Raw genomic sequence first — 14,818 nt, 5'->3', positions numbered from 1 at the left:
GACTGGAGAGGGAGGGGGAGAGGATTGGGGGGAGAAGGAGAAGGGTGGGAGGAGGGGGAGGGAAATGGGAGGCTGGGAGGAGCTGGAAACTTGTTTTTTTTTTCTTTTCTCAATAAAAAAAAAAGTTAAAAAAATAAGATTAGGATCCACACAATCCACATGTGCCTCTTGTAATTGCTCTTCAATCAAAGCCAATTTTTTTCTCAGCTTCTGTTGTTAATTCCCTGGGAAGGCCTGCACACACTTGTTGTCTGCATTTATCGTACATGAGATCATGCCCAAGGTATCTTAAAGGCTATTGACTGCAGGAGTTCCCCAGCACAGGCTACCTCTGTTGCACATATTTTTTGCACCACAGTAGATGGCAGTAGCATCTCTACCCATCCAAGAAATCTCCTGAAGCCCACAGTCTTCCCTCTTCCTCACCCTTTTCTAGGATGGCAAATAGTATAGGTAAATCACATATTCTATCCCACATATGTCCTTCCCCAACTATTTTATTCATCCCTGTCAGTATTTCCTATTTTTATTTTTGACCCTTTCTCTGTGTCTTCCCACATGGCTGAGCTTGCATCACCATCTTCATCACTTACACCCTACCAGAGCCCATCTGTCTGGAACAAGGTGTCCCCAACTTCTTAAAAAGAATACCATCCTTTCTTTGGTTCAATGTCATATTTATTTAGAAATATCTAACATTGTTGAAAAAGTAAAGAGTAGTTATCTGTAACCACACTGCCCAGAATGGAAGCAACTGTTAGTTAGTATCTCACCACAATTTTCCAGCATTTTCTAGACTTAATCATATATCAAAGGGACAAATAATTGTAAAAAAATAAGATGAGGACAGAAGTAAATGCAATGTTTGATGGTTTGCCCATTTCCCCTCCCATTGATTACATCATGATAATTTCCTTTAATCCAATATTTCTTTAAAAATGTTTTCTCATGTCTGTTGCATTTCATCATTCAACTACACAGAAATTTATTTAAACATTCCTTTACACTTGGACATTAAGTTTGCAATATTTTTTGTACTTTGGATTAATGTATTTTTGCTGTAAGGAAAATTTGTACATATTAATCATTAACTGTACATTTTTCTTTTTTCTTTGTGTGTTTGTGTCTCTCTGTGTGTATGTGTATGAGAATATAGCAAACACATGAGCATCATGAGATAAAATGTATCCCTGAATCATTGCTGACATCCAAGCCAGGATGAAGAACAAACAACAAAATCTCAAGGGAATTTTTGAAAAATATGAAAGACAAAACCAGAAACAACTGACTACCCTTTCAGACACAATTACTTGAAAAGTATGATCGCACATGGCCTGATATTTCAAGAACCAATGGGACACTAGGATTATGGGGACACCATTCTTTCAGGTTGCAGCAGAAAAATACCTATCTCTAGGTAAAGGCACAACAGAAGATGAACAAAAACCATAGAAGGAATACAAGGACTACAAAATGAACTTCACTAAATGGATTCACAGTGCAAGTGTTCCAGCTCTGGAAGGAAAGGTACCCTGACTGTCTGGAGTCAGGAAATACCTACAGTTGTGAAGGAAAGGTATCCAGAAGACCTACAACTATAAGGAGAAAGGAATCCTGACTGTCAGGAATTCAGAATATACCTGGATTTGTGTTGCAGTGGGGGAAGGTCTCCCCACTAGATCTAGCAATCCTGATATATATATATATATATATATATATATATATATATATATATATATATAGAGAGAGAGAGAGAGAGAGAGAGAGAGCGCCACTACAACTGGGCTCCATAATTCTAAGAGAGCAGCCCAGCAGAGATGTCTGTTGCTGATCTGCTCCACTCCACTAGAGGAGTATCCCGTAAGAGGTGTTCACTGCTTCTCTGCTCTTCTATGCTAAGTGAATTTCCACACAGAGGTATCATCTGTATCTCAGTTTATCTCCACAAGGGAGTTTCTGACCCATTCCAGTGAAATAAGGTCTTCACACAAAACTCAGTCACGAGATTCATTTGGGAAGGAGGAATCCAGGAAAGTGGGTGTCTCGGCCAGGTTTGAAGGGCAGGAGCCAACTGAAAGAGCACACAGTTTATATAGAGCTTCTTAGATCCAGAGGTTTTCTAAGGAGATTTTGAGGGTGGCAATTGCTCAGATTTCAATCTTGAGCTAGAACAAGTTCAGAGATGGGCTGGATTTTACACTCAGGGGTTGGTTGATTTTTTTATGCACATGTGGTCAAGGGCAAAGCATGTTTATTTTGCTCTAGTTTGAGTGTCAACATGTGTTTATTTCCCCTGCCCTTCTTAACTTTTTGGCTCTGTTTCAGGGTGATAATGTTTCTTTCACTGGTTATAGATTTAGGGACAAAGTGTATTCCTTTGGCTCTGGTTTCAGGACCAGGGTGTGTTTCTTTGACTGGCCCTTTATTCTACCCATAGGGCTTCACAAATTCATGAATTCAGTTTTGTTCATTGGTTTGCTGGGACAAACAAAATAAAAATGGATATCATAAAGCTTGAATAGATTGTTGACACTGTCAATTCATTTTTCTACAGAATAAATGCTGTTGGTTAAATGACTGCATGTTTGCTAAGAATCTTAAAAAGTAATTTATAACAAAAATCCTCAGTATCTTTTTCAGGTATGCAAAGACTACTGTAATATGCAAAAGCTTGATCAGATTGAGTGCACACAAAAAGTTTTACTCCTATATAGGTGAAAAATATTACCATACTGAAATCATTTATAGAGTTTCATTCCAGTATGACTTTTTTTCATGTTTTTGAAGACTACACTGACTAAATTTATAGTTTTTCTCTAGAATGGTTTATTTTATGTATTTGGAGATTATTATGACACATAAAGGCCTTACGACACTGATTCCATTTATTGGGTTTCTCTCCAGTATGTGTTCCTTTATGCATTTGAAGATTACAGGGACATGCAAATGCTTTACCTCACAGATTACATGCATACAGTTTCTCTCTTGTATGTGTTTTTTTATGTGTTTGAAGAGTATTGTGATGAGCAAATGCTTTACCGCACTGATTACATTTATAGGGCTTCTCTCCAGTATGTGTTCTTTTATGCATTTGAAGATTACTGAGTTGTGAAAACAATTTACCACATTGATTACATTTATAGGGTTTCTCTCCAGTATGTGTTCTTTCATGCATTTGAAGATGACTGTGACGAGCAAAGGCCTTACTACACTGATTACATTCATAAGGTTTCTCTCCAGTATGTGTTCTTTTATGCATTTGGAGAGTACTATAATGTGCAAAAGCTTTACCACACTGATTACATTCAAAGGGTTTCTCTCCAGTATGTGTTCTTTTATGCTTTTGAAGACTACTTTGATATGCAAAGGTTTTACCACACTGATTGCATTCATAGGGTTTCTCTCCAGTATGTGTTCTTTTATGCATTTGAAGATTACTGTGATGAGCAAAGGTCTTACCACACTGTTTACATTCATAGGGTTTCTCTCCAGTATGCGTTCTTTTATGCCTTTGAAGATTTTCATAAAGAGCGAAGGCTTTATCACATTGATTGCATTCATAGGGTTTCTCTCCAGTGTGTGTTCTTTCATGCATTTGAAGATGACTATGACGTGCAAAGGTCTTACCACACTGATTACATTCGTAAGGTTTCACTCTAACATATGTTCTTTTATGCATTTGAAGATGACTGACATAAGCAAAAGCTTGACCACACTGATTAATTTCATAGGGTTTCTCTCCAGTCTGTGTTCTTTCGTTCTTTTGAAGGTAACTATCATAAGGAAAGGCTTTAACATATTGAGTATATACTGAAAGTTTCTCTCCAGTTTGGTTTCTTTCTTGCCTGTAAGGATAATTGGCACATGTAAAAACTTTACCACATTCAATATACTGTTTAACCTACATAACTGTATGAATTAATCTTAAAATGTGTTCCCATTGTAAAGAGGAATCAGATAGTAAGGTTTTCTACCTGTAAAAACTCATGCTTTGCTTTTCAATTAAGAGTCATTTTGCATCTTTGAAGATACCTGTGATGGTAAATTCCTTCATTTCATGGGTCTCCTTTACGGAAATGTTTTTCTATATGAAGAGAACTAGATAAACACAGAGGTTTACCATCTTTCTTGCATTCATAAATTCTCCTATACTGTGAATGATATTACATTTGCTAAGTGAATTAGGACACCCAGAAGTATTTGCACAGACCTAGAACTCATAGGACTTTTTTACAAGTTTTTTTTTTCACATGTTTTAACATGATGGTGGAAATTCAATTACTTGTATAGGAGAAACAAATTCAACAAGTATACTCAACATGAGGACTACTGCTTATCTTATAATTGTTTTTAAAGAGAGGTATACTATATCTTTCCATTACCCTATGCTCATATGCTTGTATGGCATTCATAGTAAAGGAAGAATTACAAATAAAAGATTTTTACATTTGACTTTCTGTTCCTCAAAGACTTTTGGTATAGGTATTAAAGTTCCTCTACAACAATTGGCCCTTGACTCTTGACTCTGCCTCACAGCAAGTATATGCACAGTACAAGATGTACTATGGACTACTGGCTTAGTAGAAGGCTTTGTATATATACTTATCATCTCTTCAATGCGTATAACTCTTGTATTATGAGTAACAAAAAATTAATGGATTGGCAGATCTACAGAAGAGCTTTCATGGTGCTATGATTCAAATGGTGATATCTATTTAGGCATTGTTTCTTGGCTTGTATCTTAGAAGAATGACTTGCAAATGCAATTCAACTCCCTGCAATTGAGGTATATGGATTAGTGAGAATTTACTAATCATCAATACACTTAAAGCCATGCTTATTTACACTGTTGCTCTTGTGTAAAGCTTCCAGGACACATTACAGTTTCATCAGAGGCACACTGTTATTAGCTTGCACAGGAAAATTACCTTTCATGTCTTCTAGAAATTTGACAATGTTCTTCAATATTATGGTTTTCCCAAATGTATCCTAAAATAGAGTACCAGAAAATGTATGTTACATTATTGAAAATTGTGCAAAACTTAAGTTACTATCTTCCATGAACCTTAGAACTATTTATTCACCTCATTCTTCTTTCTCAGATAACAGATTATCAAAAACCAAGGAACAGTTGTCCCCTTATTTGGAAACAAAACGGAAATTCATTTTTACCTACAGTAGCGAGGTTTCTGTAGGTCTCCAGCATCACATCTCTGTAAAGAGTCTTCTGGGAAGGATCCAGCAAATTCCACTCTTCCCAAGTGAAGTTGATATGCACATCATCATAGGTCACAGCCTTCTAAAATATCCCATACAAGTGTACAACAGAAAGCATGATACTGACAACATTGTAAATGTATACTTCTTTGAGAGTATAGTCATATGATTCTGGTATTTCATCTCTTATTCCATGACATAAACATTATAGTGTAATCACTAAGTCACTTTAGAAGAAAACTGCAGGGTCAACTCTGTTGTTTCTGTACCCTTTGAATGGGACATCACCTTACAAGAGATATGTCTATTAACAGAGAGAAAAGTAACCAGATCAGCAGTACAGAGTACACATAATAAAAATTGTATGAAGAGTTACTAACTACAAAAAGAAAAAATAAGATGGACAAACTGGGTGTATTGTACCTTTAAGCACAGCACTCAGAAAGCACAGGTGGGTATATTTGTCTCTGAGTTGAATGCCAGTCAAGTCTATGCAATCAGGTCCAGGACAGGTGGAAGTACACATTAAGACCCTGTCTCCATTGCAAAAATCAGTAAAGCAAACAAAACAGATAGAAAGAACTCAAGAGGTTTTTACTGAAGTTCCTACAAATATATTCACTCCAGTTCTGTGTTCATCTTTCCAAAATCTGACATGCTCCAATTTAAACTGCTACACAAATGACATTTTACAAAAAGAAACTCCATGTTTAAGCAGTTACAAATGGACAAATAGAAACATTAGCAATATAAATGTTGGTCATAAATAATCAACACAGGCCTGGAGACAAGGCTGAGCAGTGCTGAGCTCTTGCTGGATAGGCAGGGTTGGCAGGCAAAGAGAATAAATGGGAGGAAAAATCTGGGAAGAAAAAAAGGAAGAAGTAAGAAAAGGAGAGGACAACAGGGGTCATCACTCAGTTACACAGCAAGCTGTAGAGTAAGAAATAAAGAAAGGAATACTGAATAGAGAAAGATAAAAGCCCAGAGGGAAAAGGTACATTGGATAATTTAAGAAAAGCTGAGTCAAAACAAGTCAAGCCAAGGTCAGACATGCATAAGAAAAAATAAGTCGCTGTGTGTAAGATTTATTTAAGAACTGGGTGGCAGGCCCTCAACAGAGAAAAGAGTAAAAGAAACAACCAACAACACCAGGCTTCAATCCTCACAGCTTCATGCAATCAACTCTCCCTGTCTCCTCACTGAGCTTCTGATTCTGCCAAACACAGATGCCTGCAATAATGGTAAACTGTAACCATAAAGTAAAAATCCATGATCTTAAATTTTAATTCTTTTTTATTTCCAAGACATGATGGGTGATGCTGAAAATGTGATATCTTAATTGTGAAGGACACTAACGAGCTTCGACCACAGGTGCAGAAGGTTTTGAAAGAAGTAGCTTCCCGAGACTATGAATCACTTTGCTCACAAATTCCCTACATTGAAGATTTATGTGGATGGAGTCTTACCCTTAGGGCACTTTGACAAGCTTCCATTCCAAAGCAAGGGTCTTCTCTGTAATGGTAATAAACTCTTTGAAAGTTCCTGTCTGTTTCAATACATGACTGCCATCTGAAACTACCTTTTCATTTTCATTATTTCTGCCCCACTTATTTTTTCCCACTGTACACCTGAGTCATCAGTAAAACCATTGAACAGATTCAATATTCCATTTGTGAAATTAGCCCATCATTTTTTAATTCACCTTACTAAATTTCCAGAGAATAGGCAGAAAGATTTTGGAACCAAAATATCACACAAATAACATTGGGCTTAATTTCTTATGGAGTTTATCTATTTCTAACTGAAATCCTATTATCTCAATCTCCACTTCTGCCATTGCTCTTAACATTTTCATTTTCCTGGTCCTATAAGAATAGTCTATGTTCTATGTACAGCATTCTGTTTCTGCCACCTAAAGTCTTCCAAAAGTCAATATTCCCAGATTCTATCTTGCAACAAAATCACTTTTTGTGTTTCATTTTTTGTTCTAAACTACTTTTATGCTTTAATCCTCTAACTGATTTAATGACTTTATGATTTAATCCTCTAGCTGAAGGCATCTCAGACGATATATGGGTTTATTTTGGTTGATTATGTTAGATCACACTCTATCATTTTGGGAGCTTAGGAAGGAAACTCAAGCCAACAATTGAAGGGAAAACCCATGTGCACAGACTGTTTAGAGGCTTTCTCTCTTTCCTAGTTACTGTCTTATACTTAGAATGCTCCATATCCCAGCACAGGTCCACTTTCCTAGGGACTTCCTACATCAATCATCAATCAACAAAATCTCTCACAGACACGGCAGTTTCTGGTTATTGGGAACATAGTTGAGCAAGTGACAATGTGGTAGGATGGAGGAGCAGATTTTGGGAATATGCCCAAGAGTGGTACAGCTGGGTCTTGAGATAGATTGTCTCCCAATTTCCTGAGAATTACATATTGATTTCCACAGTGACTGTACAAGTTTGCACTTACAACAGCAATAAGTCTCCTTGTCCGTGTCCTTGGCAGCATTAACTGTCACTTGTATTATTGATTTTATCCATTCTGTCAGGTTGAACATTTCTTCACATGTTTTTCAGCCATTTTAGATTCCTCTACTGAGAATTCTGTTTAGAGGTGTACCCCATTATATTTGGGTTCTTTGGTTGTTGTTTAGTTTTATGAGTTCATTACTATAATCAATGAGGCAACCCAGAAGCAATAGACCAATATAGTACACTCACTTACAAGTGGATATTAGCAGTTAAGTAAAGTACAACCACAGTAATCACAGTTAAAGATAGTAAAATCCATAGATGCTAAGAGGCTAAGTAACAAAAATGGCTTTAGGGGAGCTGCATGGATCTCTCTGGAAAGAAGAAATAGAATAGACTTTGTACAGTGAAGGCAGGTGGGGATGGGAACAGGAAGGATCAAACGAGTAAGGAAGGGACAAAGATGGAGAACAGGAGGGAGCGATGACAGGAATCGGGGAGCGTTTTGCAGGAGATGTAAAAACCGTGCAGTGCAAACTTCCTGGCACCTATAAGGAAGGCACTATGGAGGACTCCTAGTAATGAGGAATACAGAGCCATCTTTTGTAACCACATAAGGCTCCCAATGGTAGGACTGGGACATCAAGTCGGCCACTAAACATTAGAACCACACTTGTCCTGCCTGCAAGATATGCTGGGGCAAAGGTGCCTCAGAGTTTCTGAAGTGACCAACCAATGACTGGTCTAACTTTTAGTCCAAGCTGTGTGAAGAAGCCAATGTCTGATACTGCCTGGATGGCCAGGAACCAGAAATTGTTGGCTTTCAGAATTAGGGTAGAACCAAATATAACTGACCAGGAAAAAAAAATCTATGAAATGATTCACATCTATAATCACAGACTGATTCCTAGCACCGTTGTCATCAGAGAGGCTTCTTCCAGCAGCTGACGGTTGCACATACAGAATTCCCTACCCAAACATTAGCTTCAACTCTAGGAAGCCTGTGGAAGGAAGCCTGTGCAATAAGAATTGCAGAATCTGGAGGGTTTGAGGAACCCAGGAGAACCTTACCCACAGAATCGACTAAACAGGTCTCATAGGGGCTCAGAACTTAAGTGGAAATCATGGATACTGGACGGCTTTGTTCCAGGCCCTGTGCATGTGTGCTTTGATTGTTTAGCTTTGAGTGTTTGTGTAATTACCAACTGTAGAAATTTTGGTGTCTCTGACTCTTTGGCCAGTTCTTGTGTGGTATAGGAGGTCCTTCTGTTTATATGTTGCTTTCATTGGTTAATCAATAAAGAAACTGCTCAGCCTGATAGAGCAGAACTTAGGTAAGTGGAGAAGACAGAACTGAATTCTGGGAGGAAGGAAACAGAGTCAAAGAGAGACACCATGGAACCACCAGAGACAGACATGCTGAATCTTTCCCGGTAAGCCACAGCCTCATGGTGACATACAGATTATTAGAAATGGGTTGAATCAAGATGTAAGAGTTAGCCAACACGAGGCTAGAGATAATGGACCAGGCAGTGATTTAATTAATACAATTTCTGTGTGGTTATTTCAGGTGTAAGCTAGCTGGGCAACCGGGACATAACAAGGGCCCTCTCTCAACAGTTGTGGCTTTTTTCTTCCTATTGGTTTGCTTTGTTCAGCTTTGATAAGCATTTGTACCTACCATTTTTGCAGATTATAATTATGTGTATGTTTGATATCCCTTTCAGTCCTGCTATTTTCTGAAGGATAATAGAATAGCAGTGGATCTAGGAGAAGGAGTATTGGGGGGAATGGAAGGAGTGGAGGAAGCAAAAGCTGCAGCCAGGGTGTTTTGTATGACAGAGGAATAAATACAAAGAGAAACAGAGAAAATGAAAATGCATTTAGTCTAAGTTCTTAGATCCTCACAATCTGTAATAGCCCATGTAACACAAATGTCCAAAAACTTTTCTGACATTCAAGACAATCTCTTGACACATCTTGTAAAATCAAGAAACAAACTAAGGTTTTCCAACATGCAATGGCACAGGATGCATTTCCGTTAGGAAAAAAAAGAGGAATATGGTTGTGTTCCAGTCCCAATCTTAAGCAGACAATCCCTGCCCATGTGCATATCATCCCAGTCAGAAAAACAGGTAGGCAGTCCGCCAACCTATGAAACTAACACACTCACTACATTCCCAGACACAATCCCCAGCCAGCCCTATAGCTACCACCACTAACATCATGCTCTTCCCCCACAAACTGAATGGATAGCCTCTGTACAAGAACAGGCCACACCAGCAAGAAGAACAAATAGGCAAACTGAGGCAAAGACCACTTGCCGGACCAGAAGCCATGGAAGCCATCAGAAATTCACATAGGCTACTAGCCTATGGACCTCTTACATTCTTTCAAAAAAAAAAAAAAACCACCAACACTATCCCAAATTCCACTTCCCTCCTTCTCCCTATGTTGTAGCCTGCAACATGGGTGGAGACCCTGTGCTCAAAAGACAAACCATCTGGCAGAAGTCCATGTAGGCCACCCACCCCCAGACCTCCCCCATGCTCTCACTGCACCCTCAACACTATCCACAAGCTCCCTTCCCTCTTCAAATTTTCAGTCCCAATCTCCTTGGGCAGATACTCCCCTCTAGAACAAAGGCCACACTTACTACAAGACTTTCAACCCCCAAATTGGGGTAAGAACCCCAGTTCAACCACAGGCTTCACAGACCAGATTACCAGACAGCAAATATAAACCAAGAAAAAAACCACCCATGCAACAAAGACAAACAGAAATTGGCACATATACCCACAATCACCTCAAACCCAGATACCTGGACACCAGCATAAAAACATGATCAACAACAGACAGAGCAATATGACACCACCCAGATTCCAGCAATCCTACTGCAGAACACACTGAATATTCAAACACAGTTGAAGTGCAATTAAGTTAACATAAACTTTATAAACATGATAGAGGTCCTTAAGGAGGAAGTAAATGAATTCCTTTATAAAAAAAGCAAGAAAAATAATATAATATATATTAGAGAATATATAAAGAAAGCCAAAAAAGAAACAAACAGTTGACAGAAATGAACGAATCTATTCAAGACCAGAAAATGGAAATAGAAGCAATTAAAAATGCAAACTAAAGGAATTCTGGAAATGAAAAACTCTAGGTTATTATTTTAGAGGCAAATGCCACTAAAAATACAAGACATAAAACAGAAATTTGGGCTTTGAATGTATGATAAATGAAATAGATATAGCAATCAAAGAATATTAGATATAAATAGAAATTTTCTGAAATATAATATCCAGGACATCTGGACACTATGAAAAGAACAAATAAGAATAATAGGAATAAAAGAAGAATCACAGCTCAAAGGTCAAGAAAAAAAATTTTAAAAATTAAGTCAAAAATTTTCCTAACATAAAAATGGACACTGGAGAACACAGCCCACAAAATCAACTAAGCAGGCCTCATGGGGACTCACAGAGACTGAAACTGCAATCACTGAACGTGCATGGGTCTGCACTAGGTCCTCTGCATATAAGTTATTGTGTAAACATGCATGGGTCTGCACTAGGTCCTCTGCATATAAGTTATTGTGTAAACATGCATGGGTCTGCACTAGGTCCTCTGCATATAAGTTATTGTGTAGCTTGGTGTTTTGGTGCCAGTGGGACTGGTGAGGAGATATCGCTGGCTCTTTTACTTGCTCTTGGAATGCTTTTCCTTCTACAAGGTTGCCTCATCCAGCCTTGATATGAAGGTTTGTGTCTAGTCTCATTGTAACTTGCTATGCAATGCTTTGCTGATATCCCTAGGATACCTGATCTATTCTGAAATTAAATGGAGGAGTGGATCTGGTGGAGAAGGAAGCAGTGAAGAGGACTGGGAGGAGTAGAGGGAGAGGAAGCTGCAGTTGGAGGTACTGTATGAGAAAAGAGTAAATTTAAAAAAGGAAAGAAAGGAATATGGAAACAGCTAGGGAAAACTTGAACAACGTAAGACTAAAATTCATCAGGGCAAACAGCAAATCTTGTAGGTCTGTCTCAGGCAGTTAGGTCAAGTCTCCCGCCTTTTTATTAAAAAAATAAGAGAGAGAGATGGGAATGTAATGATCTGTCCTGTTCCTTTAAGAGACAAACCAGCCGGGCGGTGGTGGCGCACGCCTTTAATCCCAGCACTCGGAAGGCAGGGGCAGGCGGATCTCTGTGAGTTCGAGGCCAGCCTGTTCTACAAGAGCTAGTTCCAGGACAGGAACCAAAAGCTACGGAGAAACCCTGTCTCAAAAAATAAAAAAAAAAAAAAGAGAGAAACCATGCCTATAATCAAGTACCTGATAAAGAATGGCTATAGTGGACCAATAGGTATTCTATTAATAACACCTTAGGAGCAGGTACACAAACCAATGCATAATATGATGCTACCAAAAGGAAAATTAACAGTGTTTCTCATATTTCCTCTCTCAAGGGTAATGAATTTTGCACTGCCCTTAGGCAGGTTTTCAATTGCTGTGAAGAGACACCATAAACATGGCAACTCTTAATAAACAAAAAACACTTAATTGGGGTGTATCACATTTTCAGAGGTTTGGAAACTGTCATCATGGCACAACATGGTGGAGTGCAGACAGACATGCTGCTGTACATCTAGACCCACTGGTGACACAAAGTGGTTGGGGACACCACATGTGCATGAGCATACATGAGACCTCAACGACCACCCATACAGTGACACATTTCTTCCAACAAGTCCATACCTACGGCCACAAACACATACCTCCTAATAGTGCCACTCTCTCCGAGCCAATTATATGCAGACTACAACAGGTACTAAGTATTAATCTTCACAAGGAAGTATGAGATGTCTTCCTGTGCGTGGAAACAATGAACCCATAATATTTAGAAAGACTAAAAGTATAAGTTGTTTACACCATAATTATTAGACTATGAACTTTTTGGTAGGGCCCACCTAAGATGCCATGATAGACTGCATAAAGTATTCCGCTTCCATTAAACCCAATGAGGGAATAATGACAAAGTTATTCCTTATCCTTAAACAGGACGGGAAGGCTAGTGAAGCCCTCCTTTAATATCAGTTATGTTTTTGAGATGCCTGCTTCAATAACTTTACTTCTAGTAACTTGCACATATACAACTTTTATTTTTTCCCATATATGCCAAATTATCATTAATCCCAAAGCATTCTGGCATATTTTAAGTTATTCATGGTCAAATATATTTGTGCATCAGAAGCCTCATTGTAATGAGCATAGTAAAAAAATTGTCTTTTAGACCTGTAAAAATAGCTTAGTCAATAAAACTACACCCAACAGTGCTCCTGAAAAACAGAACTTAGGGACATCACTATCTCATAACAAGGAGACACAGACCTAGAACTCCATGACACACACTGGGCAGTATATAAGCAGAAATCAAAAGCAATGCTCTGTTCTGTATGAATGGGGAGACACCACCTTGATCTACACTGCGTCTGAAAAGTCTCCCCCAGGTTTCTGACCTTCAAAAACAGATTTCTGTTAGAGACTGTACCCGACCTTCAGCTAACATACTTAGCACAGGAGAGGGAGAACAGCTTGGGTGGAGGAGGCTTAGGACCTTAGTAAGGAATGGAGAATGTAAACTTGGATGATGAACATAAGTATAATAAAATATAACATTTGTTACACTAACTTCACATGTCTCCATTCTTGCTCATGATATTACATTTTCCCTCAGTTCCTCTCCCGTATTTTTTGTTAATTTTTGGTTGCCCTTTGCCATTCTGACTTCAATTACCACAACTCTTGTCAATAGACTACAAGCATAATCTATAGAAACAGCCAAAATGTATAATACCAACAAGCTCCATATTTCTGTGAATAGCTAATAACCAGAATATTAAATACAAAATAGCAAATACCTCAAAACAACAGTTCAGTTTGTTTACCTTAAAACATTTCCACTTTTGCCAAGGAGTTCACCTTTAAGGATAGGATCACACCTGCTGTGCCTGAAATATTCCAAGACTCTAGCAAGATCTGAAGTCTAAGAAGGAAATGGGGGCACCATGGAGAGCTCTTCAAAGCAGCTGGACACCCAGAAGTATTTGAAGGCATTCAGGCTCAAATAAGCGTCCTTGCATCAGTAAATAGTCCACAGCATAAACAAAGGTAACACATCTAACATTCCACATTTCCCCTTTGTATCTCAATAAAAATGAAAGGTCTTAACTTTAATATTGTTAAACTACATACAGTAAAAACAGTTATCAAGAAGAATTATATTTACAATATTCAGTACATTTATATTTAGCAAATTTAGGGAAAATACTCTACTATCTATCCTATCTTGATGATTCAAAAGTTTCACACCTAATTTACTTTCTTTTTTTTTTGAAATCTTTTCTTTTTTTTTATTGAGAAAAGGGAAAAAAAACAAGTTTCTGCCTCGTCCCAGCCTCCCATTTCCCTCCCCCTCCTCCCACCCTTCTCCCCCTCCTCTCCCCCTTCTCCCCCTCCTCCCCACTCCTCTCCCCCTCTCTCTCCAGTCCAAAGAGCAGTCAGGGTTCCCTGCCCTGTGGTAAGTCCTAGGACCTCCCGCCTCCGTCCATCTCTAGGAAGGTGAACATCCAAACTGGCTAGGCTCCCACCAAGCCAGCACATTAAGTAGGATCAAAACCCGTGCCATTGTCCTTGGCTTCTCATCAGCCCTCATTGTTCGCCATGTTCAGAGAGTCCGGCCCTATCCCAAGCTTTTTCAGTCACAGTCCAGCTGGCCTTGGTGAGTTCCCAATAGATCAGCTCCACTGTCTCAGTGGGTGGGTGCACCCCTCGTGGTCCCGACTTCTCTGCTCATGTTCTCCCTCCTTCTGCTCCTCATTGGGACCTTGGGAGCTCAGTCCAGTGCTCCAGTGTGGGTCTCTGTCTCTCTCTCCATCCATCACCAGATGAAGGTTCTATGGTGATATGCAAGATATTCGTCAGTATTGCTCTAGGATAGGGTCATTTCAGGTTCCCTATCCTCAGCTGCCCAAGGAACTAACTGGGGACATCGCCTTGGGCTCCTGGGAGCCACTCTAGGTTCAAGTCTCTTGCCAACCCTAAGGTGGCTCCCTTA

At 38.9% G+C, this 14,818-nt stretch overlaps 1 protein-coding gene across 1 annotated transcript; it reads right to left on the bottom strand.

Annotated features, from left to right (window-relative positions):
• Positions 1-2,956: 2,956 nt before the first annotated feature.
• On the bottom strand, positions 2,957-10,218 carry LOC121458777 (zinc finger protein 120-like). Its single transcript, XM_041668138.1, has 4 exons — positions 10,201-10,218; positions 5,173-5,299; positions 4,929-4,989; positions 2,957-3,845 (listed from the first exon to the last, which is right to left on the bottom strand). The coding sequence occupies exons 1-4, from the start codon at positions 10,216-10,218 to the stop codon at positions 2,957-2,959; spliced, it is 1,095 nt and encodes a 364-aa protein (XP_041524072.1).
• Between the last annotated feature and the right edge of the window lie 4,600 nt (positions 10,219-14,818).

Source organism: Microtus oregoni, unplaced genomic scaffold (genome assembly GCF_018167655.1).
Source record: "Microtus oregoni isolate MIOR12 unplaced genomic scaffold, Mior012 000018F_ref0000195, whole genome shotgun sequence".
NCBI lineage: Eukaryota > Metazoa > Chordata > Mammalia > Rodentia > Cricetidae > Microtus > Microtus oregoni.
This window is presented reverse-complemented; position numbering and strand designations above follow the sequence as displayed.

What these genes read in the sequence shown, in the direction of transcription:
- LOC121458777 (XM_041668138.1), bottom strand. An exon ending in CAGAAACCTCGCTACTGTAG is followed by an intron (nt 4,990 to 5,172) that starts GTAAAAATGAAT and finishes ACTCTATTTTAG; the next exon opens with GATACATTTGGGAAAACCAT. An exon ending in ATTTCTAGAAGACATGAAAG is followed by an intron (nt 3,846 to 4,928) that starts GTAATTTTCCTG and finishes TTATCCTTACAG; the next exon opens with GCAAGAAAGAAACCAAACTG.